This window comes from Ciona robusta, chromosome 3 (genome assembly GCF_009617815.1).
Source record: "Ciona robusta chromosome 3, ASM961781v2".
NCBI classification, from domain to species: Eukaryota; Metazoa; Chordata; class Ascidiacea; order Phlebobranchia; family Cionidae; genus Ciona; species Ciona robusta.
Window position 1 is genome coordinate 2711173 of NC_143237.1, and position 15120 is coordinate 2726292.

General features: G+C 35.8%; 3 protein-coding genes and 1 long non-coding RNA gene across 5 annotated transcripts; 2 read left to right on the plus strand and 2 right to left on the minus strand.

Moving 5' to 3' along the window:
• The first annotated feature begins 1085 nt into the window (after positions 1-1085).
• LOC149737669 (WD repeat-containing protein 36-like) lies at positions 1086-4188 on the plus strand. The gene is made up of 2 exons (XM_089873545.1): positions 1086-1106; positions 1261-4188. The coding sequence occupies exon 2, from the start codon at positions 1279-1281 to the stop codon at positions 4006-4008; it is 2730 nt and encodes a 909-aa protein (XP_089729671.1). The 5' UTR covers positions 1086-1106; positions 1261-1278; the 3' UTR covers positions 4009-4188.
• Positions 4141-6379, minus strand: LOC149737670 (heat shock protein 70 B2-like). The gene has a single exon (XM_089873555.1). It carries the CDS (start codon positions 6239-6241, stop codon positions 4358-4360), a length of 1884 nt encoding a protein of 627 aa, XP_089729681.1. The 5' UTR covers positions 6242-6379; the 3' UTR covers positions 4141-4357.
• A 74-nt stretch (positions 6380-6453) lies between these two features.
• LOC149737671 (sugar phosphate exchanger 3-like) lies at positions 6454-13254 on the plus strand. 2 transcript variants are annotated; one of them, XM_089873556.1, is made up of 12 exons: positions 6454-6647; positions 6969-7083; positions 7510-7602; positions 8070-8101; positions 8373-8424; positions 8734-8976; positions 9316-9451; positions 9999-10147; positions 10618-10759; positions 11363-11464; positions 11960-12225; positions 12774-13254. In XM_089873556.1, the coding sequence occupies exons 1-12, from the start codon at positions 6601-6603 to the stop codon at positions 12858-12860; spliced, it is 1464 nt and encodes a 487-aa protein (XP_089729682.1). In that variant the 5' UTR covers positions 6454-6600; the 3' UTR covers positions 12861-13254. The 2 variants fall into 2 exon arrangements, with proteins under 2 accessions (XP_089729682.1, XP_089729683.1); XM_089873557.1 differs by lacking the exon at positions 7510-7602.
• Positions 6968-9428, minus strand: LOC149737672 (uncharacterized). The gene is made up of 2 exons (XR_016384520.1): positions 9294-9428; positions 6968-8460 (listed from the first exon to the last, which is right to left on the minus strand). It is a non-coding gene; the product is annotated as an uncharacterized LOC149737672 (long non-coding RNA).
• Positions 13255-15120: the final 1866 nt, after the last annotated feature.

A 15120-nucleotide genomic window follows, 5' to 3' on the forward strand; every position in this document is an offset into this window, starting at 1 on the left:
ATCTATACTTACCAATTATAGACTAGTCACTAAAGTGACTAAAGCATAATTTAATTTTGAAAGTAAATTAACATTAAAGTAGTGTTCAAAGAGTAAAAGCACGGGTTATAATAATTAAATGGGTTATAATAATATTTTAATGAGAGAATAGCCCTGATGAAAAGAAATGTATTCAAAAAGATTCAAACAGCTTCTGTTATACCCCCGTAGTCATTACTAGACACGGAAACGAGAAGGTTGTTAATTGTGGCATAGAAAATGACCACAAAATTATGATCCACTGATCCAGTAATAGGTTTAAGAGCAAGATAATAAAAATTGAGATATAAAAATAGACAAAAAAATTCAAGTTCAAACTCATCATTGGATGAATTAAACAAGATGGGAGTTCATAAGTTTTTTAAAAAAAAAACTAAAAAATGTAGGGTTTAGAACATTTAAACAAAGGTTTGGTTACTAGCCAAATGCAATTTGGGGTTTAGCAACTATTGAGATATACTGTATTAGAGTAGTCATCTATAAACTCACTTTGTGAAATGTTTATGTTCTGCATCACCTTATGTACTGTTCAAAAAGCTCAATTATTTCACCCTATACCTTTAGAAAAGAAATTATAAACCATTTTATTAAAGTAAGGTATAAGACTTATGCAAAATAATAACCACGATCATGACAATATGCTATCTTTGACTTAATATACTTCAATAATCCATTTTCTATTTCAGCTCTTTTATCCAACTTCTGTTTTCGGTGTGGTATATTCGCGCCATAAGTAAAATTCAAGTTTATAATCCCCTGTGTATTTCCGTTTGACACTCAAGTCGACCAATTATGACTAACGATTAACGCTTTTTAGAAATATATTAAATTTGATATTACCATAGATACCTAATTACCCAGAAATACATTCCTTTCCCTTTTAGTTTCCTTTTTAAACCCAAAACAACAAGCTTTTACCTAATCGACCTTCCGATCATCCGATTTACTGTGTACCAAAATCGCACATGGCAATGCAATTACAGTAAACATCTACGGCACTACGTGTTAAACTTGCTACTGTTTTAAACTGTAGTAAATTTATGAAAATATGTTGGGCAGCAAAAAATGTAGGTGCTAGTAAAGAATCCTCCTCTGTAGCTCGTAACGTATTGGCAAATCTGTAGCGTCATAATAGATTGTTCCTTATACTACCCCATTTTTTCTATATTTATGCTTTCGCCTTGGTCATCTAGATTATGATGAAACAATTCTATGTTTCAGGTGTTTTTCAAATGTAATATGGGAAATCAATCCAAAATATTCGAGGGTTTTAAAGCCTTAGGATTACATTCTTCTCATATTGGACATGTTATACGACTACACAGAAGATTGAATGACTTCTATGTGATTGTACCTGTTGGGAAAGTTTTCCACACCTACAACTGCTCAAAATTGGGAATATGTTACGTTAGCAACAGTCACCCACAAGATATTGAATGTATTGCTGCTGATTCATTCCTTGTTTACACTGGATGTCAGAATGTAGTGAGAGTATTTGAATACAATACTCAGATCAAATATACACTTGAAGGCCACACAAGTGATGTACATTTGATACATCCTTTAGGCAAGCACCTCATTTCAGTTGATAAGTCAAATTGTGTCAAGATATGGCATGTACAAACTGGTGAACAATATCTTAACATAGAATTTTTATCATCCGTGTTTGAAATAACTACCTTGGTTCATCCAAGTACTTATGTGAACAAGGTTTTGTTTGGTAGTAAGCAAGGATTGTTGCAGTTGTGGAATGTTTCAAGGAATAAAATGCTGTATGAGTTTGGACCTTGGAAAGACTCCCGTATCACATGCCTTGAGCAAAGTTCTGCAGTGGATATTATAGGGGTGGGAACAGAAACAGGTGATATCTTGTTACTTAACTTAAAAACTGGAGATGTTTTAATGAAGTTTATGCAAGACTATGGACCAGTTACTTGCATAAGCTTTTTGACTGATGGTTCAAGCACTATGGCTACTGGGACAGTATCGGGTCATATTTGCTTGTGGGATTTGGAGGAAAAGATCCTGAAAGGGTTAATGTCTAATGCTCATGCTGCTAGTGTTGCTGGTTTGACGTTCATTCCATCACAGCCTTTAATGGTGACAAATGCTGCGGATAATACTATTAAAATCTGGGCCTTTGATACAGAGGATGGTATGGGGCGTTTATTGAGGGAGAGATCGGGCCATTATGGTCCCCCAGTCAAAGTTCGTTTTCACGATGAGACATCTGTTATTTCATCAGGTTATGACTCAACAATTCGATTATTTTCATGTGTACATAGCAGTAAAGATAAAAACTTCGGCCAAGCTTCAATGAATCGAGCACAAGCAAAGAAGAAGGGTATTCGAATTGATGACAAGAAACTGCCTCCTGTAGTTGAGTTTTGTGTTGAACGGGCAAGAGAAAGTCAATGGGATGGACTTGTAGCTGTTCACTACCGGCACCCACTTGCCACAAGTTGGAACGTCAAGTGCAGTCGCATGGGGTCTCATAAGTTCCTTCATGACAGGTTTAAAACTGCTGGAAAAGGTGAAAAGAAGTTGGTGTCGTTTAAAAATCACCATGTTACAAGCGTAGCGCTTACAGCTTGTGGGAATTTTACTCTGATTGGATATAGCACCGGTCACCTTGATATGTACAACATACAATCTGGTATTCATCGTGGCACTTATGTTGATAAAAGTTTAGGGAAAACTGCTGGTGACAAAGCACACAAAGCACATTCTGCATCTGTGATTGGGGTGGCTGTGGATGCTCTGAACCAAATAACTGTGACTGCTGGAAACGAAAAATGTTTTAAGTTTTGGAGATTTAAGGAGAACACGATTCTGGATAAATTGGAGTTGGATTGTGTTCCTTCGCAAATTAACTTGCACAGAGACAGTGGAATGGTAGCGGTTGCATGTAATGATTTTTCCGTCAAAGTGGTTGATATTGATACAAGAAAAGTTGTACGAAACTTTACTCACCATACTGGTGTGATTAATGATCTATGTTGGAGCAGTGATGCAAGATGGCTGATCACTGCATCCAGTGATTGCACAGTAAGAACGTGGGATTTACCATCTGCTACTCTTATAGACTGCTTTGCCGTTGATAATGCAGTCACCAGTTTAACTTTGTCTCCCAACTGTGACATGCTGGCAACATCCCATGTAGATGATCTTGGTGTTTATATTTGGTCAAATAGATCTTTGTATTCTCATATTTCACTTCAGCCATTGCCATTGGACTATGAGCCAGATGATGCGGTGGATCTCCCCCTCACAATTCCTCTCCCTGTTTCAGAGGTTGCGGAAACTCCTGATGAAGAAAAGCAAGCAAATGAAGACATAAAGTGTGAACAACTTGAAAGTGATCTAATCACCCTTGCTTGTCTCCCTCAGTCACGATGGGCAAATCTTCTTCAACTTGATGTTATAAAGCAAAGAAACAAGCCGAAAGAAGCCCCAAAAGTCCCTAAATCTGCTCCATTCTTTCTCCCAACAGCTTCTGCACTCGTCCCAAGCTTTATTACTGATCCGGATGTAAAAGACACCGATTCTTCGAAGATCACATCACTAAAATCTATCGAGAACTTTTCAGAATTTGCAGCCATTTTAAACAATTGCAGTTCAATTGAAAATTACAGCTCAGCTTTGGAATACCTAAAAAAACAAGGTCCATCCGCCATAGACACTGCGTTACGCTCATTAGACCCCTTTTGTGGTGGTTCAAATGCTTTACTTGAGATCTTTTTAGATTTCGTTGAAGAAATTTTTATTTCTCGACGCGATTTTGAGGCAATCCAAGCCTATTTCGGACTGTTTTTAAAAATTCATGCCGACACACTTGCCTCAATACCTGGGGTAGAGTCTAAACTAGAACGAATCCTTAAGAGGCAAGAAGAAGACCGAAAAGAAATTTCATACTTATTAAACCAAGCGATGTGTGTAACAAATTTTATAAAATCTGCTGGAATTTAAATCTAATTCTGTCTTTCATTAAATATTTTATGTACTTTTACATAACAACTGTTTTGTTTTAGTCATACAAATATTTTGGTGCCTTTCTTCCTAAGTTTTTCATCTTGTCATGGCTATTCAAAAAGCATTAAATGTTTGTGGTAAATAATGTATTTGAAAATACACGAACACTACAGGAAACATATTGCATGATAAAGAAGTTTCAATGGTAAGACAGAAATTTTATATATAAATATATACAAACAAAGTCAAGTAGAATAGAAAAAATAGTGAACGGTTGGATCTGAGTTAAATGTGTGAATATGTACAAACAAAAGTTGAGTAGAATAGAAAAAAGAGATTAAGCCATCTAGTCCATTTCGTCGATCACTGGGCCGTCAGGTTTTCCTTGGCCATTCTGCTGGTGCCCTTCAGCCGATGCGTGAATCTTGCTCATTAAGGGCGAGCAAACCTTTTTTAGTTCATTTAGGCGCTCTTCAAACTCTTCCTTTTCTGCAAGAGAATTTCCATCCAGCCATTTCTGCGTGTCGTCACAAATTTGTGTGACTTGATCTTTATCCGCAGAAGACAATTTTTCACCGGCCTCTTCGGCAGCGTTTTTGCAACCGTACATGTAGGACTCCAGTTCGTTTTTGGCCTTGTGTCTTTCCATCTGTTTATTGTCTTCTTCTTTGTATTTCTCAGCATCAGCCAGCATAGTTTCTATATCTGCCTTCGACAAGCGGCCTTTGTTGATCGTGATCTGGTTCGCCTTTCCCGTGCTTTCGTTCTTGGCGGAGACTTGCAAGATTCCATTTGCGTCGATGTCAAACGAAACTTTGATCTTTGGCACACCTCTTGGTGCTGGTGCTATCCCAGTGAGGTTAAATGTTCCGAGCAGATTGTTATGTTTCGTCTGTGCTCGTTCGCCTTCGTAAACTTGAATTGTGACGGCAGGTTGATTATCAGCGTACGTGGTGAACACCTGTGAAGTATTGTGTGGGATTCTTGTGTTTCGTTCCACCAGCTTTGTCATCATCTCGCCAGCTGTCTCAATTCCCAACGATAGAGGTGCAACGTCGACCAACAATACATCTTTCACGCCGGAGTTGCCTGTAAGCACTGCCGCCTGCACCGCAGCACCGTAGGCAACTGCTTCGTCAGGGTTGATTGATTTGTTAAGATTCTTCCCGTTGAAGAAATCACTGAGTAACTTTTGCACCCTCGGGATCCTGGTTGACCCTCCGACAAGAACAACTTCATCGATCTTCGCTTTATCTAGCTTAGCATCTCTTAGAGCTTTTTCGACAGGGTCAAGACAGGAACGGAAGAGATCGGAGCACAGTTCTTCGAATCTTGCTCTTGAGATTTTACTGTAGAAATCAATTCCTTCGTATAGAGAATCCAACTCGACAGCAGCTTCTGTCGAGGTTGAGAGGACTCGCTTAGCTCGCTCGCACGCCGTCCGTAATCTTCTAATTGCCCTGTTACTCTTTGAGATGTCCTTTTTGTGTTTTCGCTTGAACTCTTCAGTGAAATGCTTCACCATTCGGTTATCGAAGTCCTCTCCGCCAAGATGGGTGTCCCCAGCAGTTGAAAGAACTTCAAAAATTGATCCTTCGTCGATGGTGAGCACAGAGACATCGAAGGTTCCGCCGCCAAGATCGAAAATTAAAACCTTTTTCTCGCCAGCCAAGTTCTTATCGAGTCCGTACGCCAATGCCGCTGCTGTGGGTTCGTTTATCACTCTGAGTACGTTCAGTCCTGCGATGATGCCAGCGTCTTTTGTTGCTTGTCGTTGTGAGTCGTTGAAGTAAGCAGGTACTGTTATAACCGCGTCCTTTACATTTTCACCGAGGTATGCTTCCGCAGTGTCCTTCATCTTAGTAAGAACCATTGCACTGATTTCCTCGGGCGAAAACGTCTTCACGTCGCCTTGATATTCCGCTTGAAGAAATGGTTTTCCATTCTTATTTACTACCTTGAAAGGCCAGTGTTCTTTATCCTTCTGTACAGCTGGATCGTTGTAATTTCTTCCAATCAATCTCTTTGCGTCAAAAATTGAATTTTCGGGATTTCTGGCAACTTGGTCTTTGGCCCCATCACCGATCAACCTTTCTGTTTCGTTGAATGCGACATAGCTTGGTGTAGTTCTATTACCTTGGTCGTTGGCAATAATCTCGACTTTGCCATGGCGGAAGACGCCGACGCATGAATACGTTGTTCCCAGATCGATTCCTACTGCTGTTGACATTCTTGTAATCTTCTGAATATCTTTATAGTATTGTAACAATAACTTTACAATAATATTATATCTTCTTTAAGAAGTTTTCTTTCTTTAAGTTTCGCTTCGTTTTTCTAGATAGAATGCCGTCTGCTGTGAGCTGTCTCCTTATATACGCACGAAGATAAATGGAGAACCTTCGCGCATATTCGAGAAGCGTTGACGCGCGCCACCTATTTTTAGAACACGAAATTGCGCGAAGCTTCGCGAAGTTTCCCGACGATTCAATCAATATCAGCTGATTCCCGTTTATTTTGTAATGTTTGTGCGTTATATTCCTGCAGCATTAGATACCATCATGTAGATAAACATAATACAATACAAACATAATGCTAACAAGTCATCATGTCGCTGTATTTATCCTCACATTCTTTTGGTAGGTGAAATTGGCAATCCTGCCTAATTGCAGAACATATATATTGTACTTTTTATACATATTAACATAAACGACGAACGACTGCAAACTATGTGGTATACGGAAGTTTTCTTGCCAAAACTACTTTATTTATTTATTTATTTATAGGTTTTATACATGTAAAATATGTATATGTACACCTCTTAACCTACATTGATACATATAGGTATAGGATCTATAATTTGATTTCTGTTGTGTTGAAATGCAGCGTAATGACAATTTTCTTGTTAAATATTTTAATTTTAATAAAACCAAAACACTTCAGCTAATTTATTATTTCAGTTATGTCTGGTTTCATGCTACAAGAAAAACCTTTAGCAATGTTAAAGATGATATATCAAAAGAATGGACACCCACACCATGCAACTTAACATGGCCGTGTCCATCGCCAAACAAGGTGCATATTACCAATTTACACTTATTTAGTTGGTATATATTTATTAATTATTACTGTATAAGCTTTTGGGTTTCTGACATGTGACGGTATATATAGGTGCCTTAACTCATTGGTCCCTTCTTAATAGTTGTCTAAATTGTAAACAATACATTGAAAATCAAATCCCCTACAAAGTTACATACAAGCAGATACAAGGTGTATAACATAAGAATATAAATAAGTTAAATGCATTCACCATGGATGGTAATGATGGCGTCATATCCACAAGGCTTGTGTTTGGATGATGGGGCAATTCTGGACTAAAACCTGGCGTGTCTTTGGAGCCCACCTTTGCAGAAATATTTAATCTATGTTTCTGCAGTCTGTTTAATTGTCTTTTAATTTTGGGTTGCTGATTTATTCACAAAAATAATGCATTTTATGCAGACATGGTCATCACATAATTTGTTCGAAAGTTATGACGATGCCAAACCATTTTTAGGGTTGCTTGATACTGTCTTCATGTTCTGTTACGCTGTGGTAAGCTATGCAGTACTTAAAACAGAAGCAGTTGTTTTGAATAAACATAATATACAGTATTGTTTTGTAAGTTGAATACTGTTAGTATGTAGTATCTCATACTTTGTTAATCAAGTTTTTCACAATTAACACTGATTTTTTGCTAACGTAGTTGTTTAATTATGTAAATATTTTTCATTCATTATTAAATTGGAGGATGAAAGAAAACAGAAACAAGAACCAATTTACCCCAACCTACTATTAATATATACACAACGGCCCAGTTGAAAAAATAAGTAGGGGTCTTAAACGTAAAAAGGACTTCAAACTCATATGATATAAAAAAAATCAAAGAGGTTAAGCAGAGTGTTTTAATTCTTTTAAAGAATTTCCTTCCTATTTTTGACCTAGCTACTAAAAAGAAGCACAACAATTTATTAAATATATAGGGTAGTTTGGTTTGCTTACTTACTGTTTGTTATCTACAGGGCTTGTACTTCAGTGGAATAATTGGCGACAGGTATCGTATTTTAACTTTATATAAAAAGGTGATGTTGCATATACCAACATGTGGGCCAAGTAGTGTAGTGGGCTGAATCTGGCCTAAATCCTAGGTTTTTGAAGGACCTTACCAATATAATATAAAAAAATACCAAATAACTTGATCACTTTTTATACGTGTATTGTCACATTTTTAAACCAAACAGTAGTTTTTATTATTTGCATTCTTACAAATTTCCTTCTGTTATTATTAAAAAAATGACTTACACTTGTCTGTTTTCGCTGTTTAGGTTTGAGTTGAGAAAAGTGTTAGCTGTTGGCATGTGGTTGTCAGGAATTCTGGTGAGTGTCTTGTATTCATCATTTTAGTGTATTGCGCTGTAAAAATTATATTATATTACCTGTAATCCTTTTAAACTGTTGTGCTGTAAAAATATTACTAGTTTAACAATAATAAATCAAAAAAATTTGACAAGTGTTGTATACGGTTCTAAAAATTGGTGTGCTAACGAATTAAAAAAAATCTGAATTTGCCATGACCCTAAAAGTTCTCCACTTCTCAATAAAACAATCATTAAAAATTATTTTGCATATTTGTAACAGTGAATATAGTCAACAAATAAGAATTAACTAGTCTGCTTTAATTTTTAGGTTTTTACATTCGGAACTTTGACCCAGTGGGTGCATTTTTACAACAAAGCGTTTTACATTGTTATATGGGGTCTAAATGGATTAGCTCAGTCCTGTGGATGGCCTAGTGTCGTGGCTGTGATGGGGAACTGGTTCGGTAAATCGTCCCGTGGTTTAGTATTTGGTTTATGGAGTTCTTGTGCTTCCGTTGGCAATATAATCGGAACTCTGCTTGCTTCTCAAGTTATAGATTATGGTTATGAGGTGTGTTGTGATAATAGAAGTTAAAAGAAGTAGACTACAAAGCCGCTAGCAATTATTGTTCACTCGTTAATATTTCTACCCATGCGTTATTGGCGCAACCATAAAATAATAAGTGTGGAATTTTCAATGCGGCTTGGGGCGCAATATATTTTTTTATCAAAACTTTCATTTTTTATCTGAAACACCCTATTTTACACCTTGATTGAGAAAGTTTAGAATATTGTTAAATGACTAAATATTCTAAAACAAAGACCTCGTCATTGTGATATTCGTAACTTAGTTTTTAATAGGACACATTAATTTCAACCAAAACTCACCTCTTTTCTTTTATTTTTCCAGCAAGCCTTTTTGGTCACATCTGTCCCATTATTCTGTACAGGGTTTATTGTTTTCTTTGGACTTGTCAGCTCTCCAACTGAAATTGGCTTGAGTGACCCAAATAAAATTGAACCCGAAATCAAACCAGATGAATCAGGTTAGTTGTATAGTTTTTGTTCAGTTATTTTAGTTCATTTATTTAATAGCCAAAAGCCTTTGTTCTCAAAAGGAATAAAAATTATGTGCATTAATAATATATACATATATATATATAATAATTTTTTGTTTATAATATACTTAACTGTGCCAAAGCATATGCAGGTTTATGGTATTTTAATGATTAACTTAGATTGTCACATGTCAGACAAAACTATTTTATTTCTCCACATAGCTGCTGGAAATTTTACTTTCAAACATGTTTGTTTTGATCAGAGTGTGTTTTAGTTTGTTTCCAATTTAAGTTACATAGCGTGTGTTAGTTACCATTGATGCATTCCTTCGTTTTTTTTAAATTGTAAAAATTCCTTTTTTTTGCGTGATGTCGTTGATTGGCTGGTTGTGTAATGATACAAATTTATTTTTTATCTTAAGAATAATTCATTTGCTAATAGGAGCTTTTGTGTGTGATCATAAATAAATTCAAATTTCTATAATATCTTATTGTATTAACATATTAAATTAATTACCAACCTTTTAAATTATAGTGGCATCGATTCGAGAGATTATTTCAGATGACGAACCACTTGTAGTGGGGAGTAATCCATCTGTTAATGAGGAAGACAGTGATAAAAATGAGAATGAAACAAAACCAATTGGTTTCTTTCGTGCAATACTTCTGCCCGGTGTTATACCAGTAAGCTTTTTCAACAGTTTCTTCTTAAAATTTGAAGAGTTTAAAATATATTTTTTTTATCAATTTTTCAAGATTTTTGCCAAGTAAGCATAGATGTCAGACTTTTAAAAGTGAAAAAGAGGCAATAGCAGCAAAGGTGTATTATATCAATTTTGTCTGTTTTATTGAAATGTTTTGAAGGGGACCCAGGGAGACAAGTTGTATTAAAAGAGAGGTGACGTTATGTATTTTTACCCCAGATAAAATCTTAAGCTTTAACCCTGCTGTTAGGTGTCTATAACAAACAATCCGAGCCAAAGTATAATCTATTCACTACATTAATCAATGAGGAACCCTATGTTTGATGACTATAAATATATCTGCATTTTAACAAAATTACCCAAATTTTGTACAATATTCAAAAACATAACTAATAGTCATATGATATATAATAGTCACAAATAATAATTAAATTTTTGTTTTTGTTTCAGTATTCGCTTGCTTATGGCTGCCTCAAGCTTGTCAACTACGCATTTTTCTTCTGGCTCCCTTACTATCTTACAAACAACTTTAAATGGGATGACAGCAAGGCAGATGATGTGTCTACATGGTATGATGTGGGTGGTATAATAGGTGAGCCTAGAACTATAATGTTTTACCCCAGACTTTTTTTAATTTTCAACTATTGGCATTTTTCGCCAAACAGTTTTTATCATGTTGTTCCATGCATTGTTAGAAAAAAAATTTCCCCTTTAAAATAAAAAAATGTAGGCAAGAGATAAAATATCCAAGATTAAGAATAAACTCTTTGTAAAAAAAATTTAGTTTTAGGATATGTGATATATATACACGTACTGTTTTACTTGCCTATCTTAACTTAACTTGTCCAGCGCTGTGGCACGTGGGTTCAAGGCTCTCTGCTGCTATTGTTGTGTGTGTATGTGTCTTTGAGCAAGACATTTAACACCAATTTCTCCAACCCAGTGGCCACTAAAAAAGAAACTCTTAGCCATACAGAAAAAATAATCACCCACAAAGTAACATACGTGGTAACTCATAAGCTAGCACAAGGTGTATAAAACAGAACGTTCGTGTTATAGCGAGTAAGGACCGTTGTTTTTTCTCTTTGCTAGGATAAAGTAAGTTGCATTTAACTGCAATGTTCACCTTGAATTTGCAATAGAACATCTTCCGTCCAATAAATCAATGCAATATCATAGGTTTGTTTGTTTTCAGGTGGAATTGTGTTTGGAGTAATAACTGATAGATTTGAGAATCGAGCTCCTGTATTGGTGGGAATGTTGGTGGTTGCTCCATTTACTGTGTGGGGGTATGAACGTAAGTTATGCATGCAAAAGTAAACTATATACTTATTAAATGCATGGTTAATTTTAAACTGAAATTTTTGCTTAAACATTTAGGGGGGAATCTGTCACAGTTTCAAACATGACTATGATTTTTAACATTTGCGTTTCCTACAACTTTTCTTCCGTTTTTATAAAATTGAATTTAGAGATGACAAATGTAAAAAAAATATTGAATGAAAAGAAGCTGAAAAGTGTTAAAAATTGATGTTTCTTTATATATGTCATTATAATAGGTTGGGGAGGATGGGACACCTTTTCATTCTACTTTTTATCCTATTTGGTAGTAATAGTAAACAAAAAAAATTAAAGAATTTTAAAGCCGCGCACTCACAACTCCCATGGAGCGTTGTTATTTAAAAACATATTTTTTGTTTAAAGATCTGGATATTTGGATATTATATGCTAAAGGTGTCCCATCTTACTCTACAGTACTCTATTTTCATACACACCGTTTTAATTTTTTTAGGCTCCCCAAATAATGTGGCAATCAACAGTGTTTTGATGTCATTAATTGGAATCTTTGTTGGTGGTGCTTCTAATATTATAAGCTCAGCTGTTACTGCGGAACTTGGAAAGCAGCCTGCAGTTGGTCAGAATGTTGACGCACTTGCAACTGTTACTGGGATATTAGATGGCACCAGCTCTATTTTTGCGGCAGTTGGACAATATCTTGTTGCTGTGATACAAACAAATTTGGGTTGGGATTGGGTGTTTTATTCATTTATAATAATGGTGAGTATGTTTTTGTTTCGTTAGCTAGATAATTAAAAGGACATACAAACGAAAAATCAAAATTTAGGAGCTGTTTTGTATTTTTAAAACTTTGGTGGTACCTTTAGATCACATTTGAGCATCTCTATCCATATTTTTAAGTTTTTTGGTTCGCATGTTTCCTTTAACATTGTGTGGCAAGGCAAGTTTTGGAGTTGTAACATTATTTCATAAACCTTGTGCTTGGTTGCAAGTATATAGCTGACTGTTTGAAATGATTATTCGTGTCTTGCTAAAAGAACACGTTATCAAAATTGTGAAACCCTATATATATATATGCGGGGTATTGTATACATTCTAGTTTTTTTTTTCAATATCTGTTTAATATGTGGTCTCCTATGGGTTGTCCAAATTATAAGCGTTATATCAAAAAAATCCCTTAAAAGTTGCATATGTGGTTACTTGGCAGCAGACACAAGTTGTATGAAACAGAACACCTGTGTTACAACGACTGTGGTTGCTCCGTTCCGTGAGAATAAATGAGTTACATTCATTCAATTCTATTTCAGATAATTCTTGCATTAATTTGTTTGATTCCTATGATTGCAAATGATGTGAAAACATTATGGTTAAAGACAAGATTGACATCAAGTTGAATTAGTTTCTTCATGAAGTTTTAAATTTAATGTGCAATGTTCCTTATGTTGTTTTACTTCCATGCTGTTTTTACTTATTCTCTTTTTTTTAATTCTTGTTTTACAAGTTCTGTAAAACTATAATACTGTGGGGTAAAATGGATACCACCGTTAGCAGACAATATTCCGTATTTCCTAATCTTTTTTAAACAACAACGCTATTTTTGAAGTCGTGGGGATATGGTTATATTATTCACGTAAGTATTCTTTGTTTACTATCAAATGGGACGATAAAAGAAAATGTAAACATGAACAATTTTACCCCAACCGAATATTTTTTTTTAACTTTTGTAGTTTTAAAATTTTATAGTAATGAAGATTCATTTACTACACGATGCCAATATTAATTCTACCACATCGCTGCCTGGTTAGTTCGGCTATTTGGATTCAATCGCGGAAAATGGTGATAAAGAATAAAACCTCCGATAAAAAACGTGCGGGGCGTATGCCTACATGCCAACGTGCTAGCGTGTGGGACAGGGTAGCCTGCTGTGTAGCGAAAGAAAAAAGTTCACAACACGATATATGCATATACTCGTTAAAGCTTTATCGTCTTATTATTCCTACAACGCGAACCTTGAAAGGTAATACTGTAGTCCTATTTTAGTATATACATTGGAGTTTTAGATTTTTCAGCTCGACAATTATTTTCACCAAAATGCTTGTTGTAGTTGCTTTACATTACTCCGTTACTTAGATTTGAATTAACTTATTTATCCTAGGACGACAGCTGTCATAACACGGGTGATATGTTTCATACACCTCTTGTTAACTTACGAATTACTATCGACGTCATAAAGTAGGGTGGCGGAAGACGGGACACCTTTAATACATATATCCTGATCGTGTTTTAAACAATTAACAACGGTCTATTGGAGTCGTGAGGATATGGTTTTATAATTCTTTGTATGTTCTTTGTTTACGACCGAATGGGACAAGAAAATAGAATGAAAAGCTGTCCCATCTTCCCCACTTGAATATATAGTCACTATACATTTTAAACTGTATTACTTAAAATTGAATTAACTTATCTATCCCCGTCACGACTGCTAATTTGCCCACTTACGAGCTATTATCAAAGTTACAAGTTATTATCAAAGTTTTATATAACCGAATCGTTCAGATTCTTGATTTTAAGCAGCGCCTATAACGACTGTGTCATGGCGACGGTTTTCTATTTGAACAAACTCATAGTTAGTAAAGCTCTAATCCTACAAATCCAGCCATGCATTTAAAAGGTTTAACTTTACCTTCGTTTAAGATGAACACGTATCTTATCGTCGCTCTTGCAATTTTCGCCTTGTTGTTGGTTGGTGCGAAGCCTCCAGAGACCCACAAGGGCTTTGGGGTCGAAGACGCAGAGCTTGGCAGTGGGACGTAGCCAACTCCGCGCAGGAACACGGTCAGTGTTTATATATTTTCAGCTAGAGGTAGTGGATTCAAGGCTTCTCGCTGCTACCATTGTGGGCGTATGTGTCCTTGGGCAAGACACTTAACGGCAATTGCTCTAACCCAGTGGTCACTAATGGGTTGTCCAAATTATTAGCCATACAAAAAAAAAAACTCTCCAAAAAATAATAACCTACAAAGTAACATATACTTGGTAACTCTTAAGCTGGCACGAAGTGCACACCCGTGTTATAACGACTGTCGTTTTCCGCGCGAGGATAAAGCAAGTTACATACATTCATTCATGTACAGTCTATAGGTGATATTCAATTTAATGAGGACTATATGCATAGAATGACTTCGTAATGTAATGTAATTAAAATGCCAGAAGACCTATTTTAGAATTATGCCTAACAAAACAATTGAACTATTTTTATCACCTTACATATGCACACTGTTATTCTGCAAATAAACACTGTCATAACACATCGTTACTGCATGTGCTACACAGCAAAAACTCTTCCCATAACCTTAACAAACGCTAAATACAACTCAGTACGCCTCTTAGGTTTTCCAAAATATTCGCCACGCACACTCAGCATACAGTACTGACTCTAAATAAATGAGCCAGCGGCAAACTCGTTTGAAAACAAATCCGACGCGCAAGTAGAATAATAATTGCCAGCAGGAATGCTACAAGCGTAGGAAATCTAACGCCTTTTGAATTTTCGTTACGCTACAAAAACGTGGCATTAACATAAATGTGGCCTTTAGTGTTTAGCACATCGATGGAGGCAATTTAAATCATTGGCGGGACTCAAGTCATATATAT

What these genes read in the sequence shown, in the direction of transcription:
- LOC149737669 (XM_089873545.1), top strand. Translation starts at nt 1,279, where the DNA reads ATGGGAAATCAATCCAAAATATTCGAGGGTTTTAAAGCCTTAGGATTA.
- LOC149737671 (XM_089873556.1), top strand. Translation starts at nt 6,601, where the DNA reads ATGCTAACAAGTCATCATGTCGCTGTATTTATCCTCACATTCTTTTG. An exon ending in TTTATCCTCACATTCTTTTG is followed by an intron (nt 6,648 to 6,968) that starts GTAGGTGAAATT and finishes TTATTATTTCAG; the next exon opens with TTATGTCTGGTTTCATGCTA. An exon ending in AATCAAACCAGATGAATCAG is followed by an intron (nt 9,452 to 9,998) that starts GTTAGTTGTATA and finishes TTTAAATTATAG; the next exon opens with TGGCATCGATTCGAGAGATT.
- LOC149737670 (XM_089873555.1), bottom strand. Translation starts at nt 6,241, where the DNA reads ATGTCAACAGCAGTAGGAATCGATCTGGGAACAACGTATTCATGCGTC.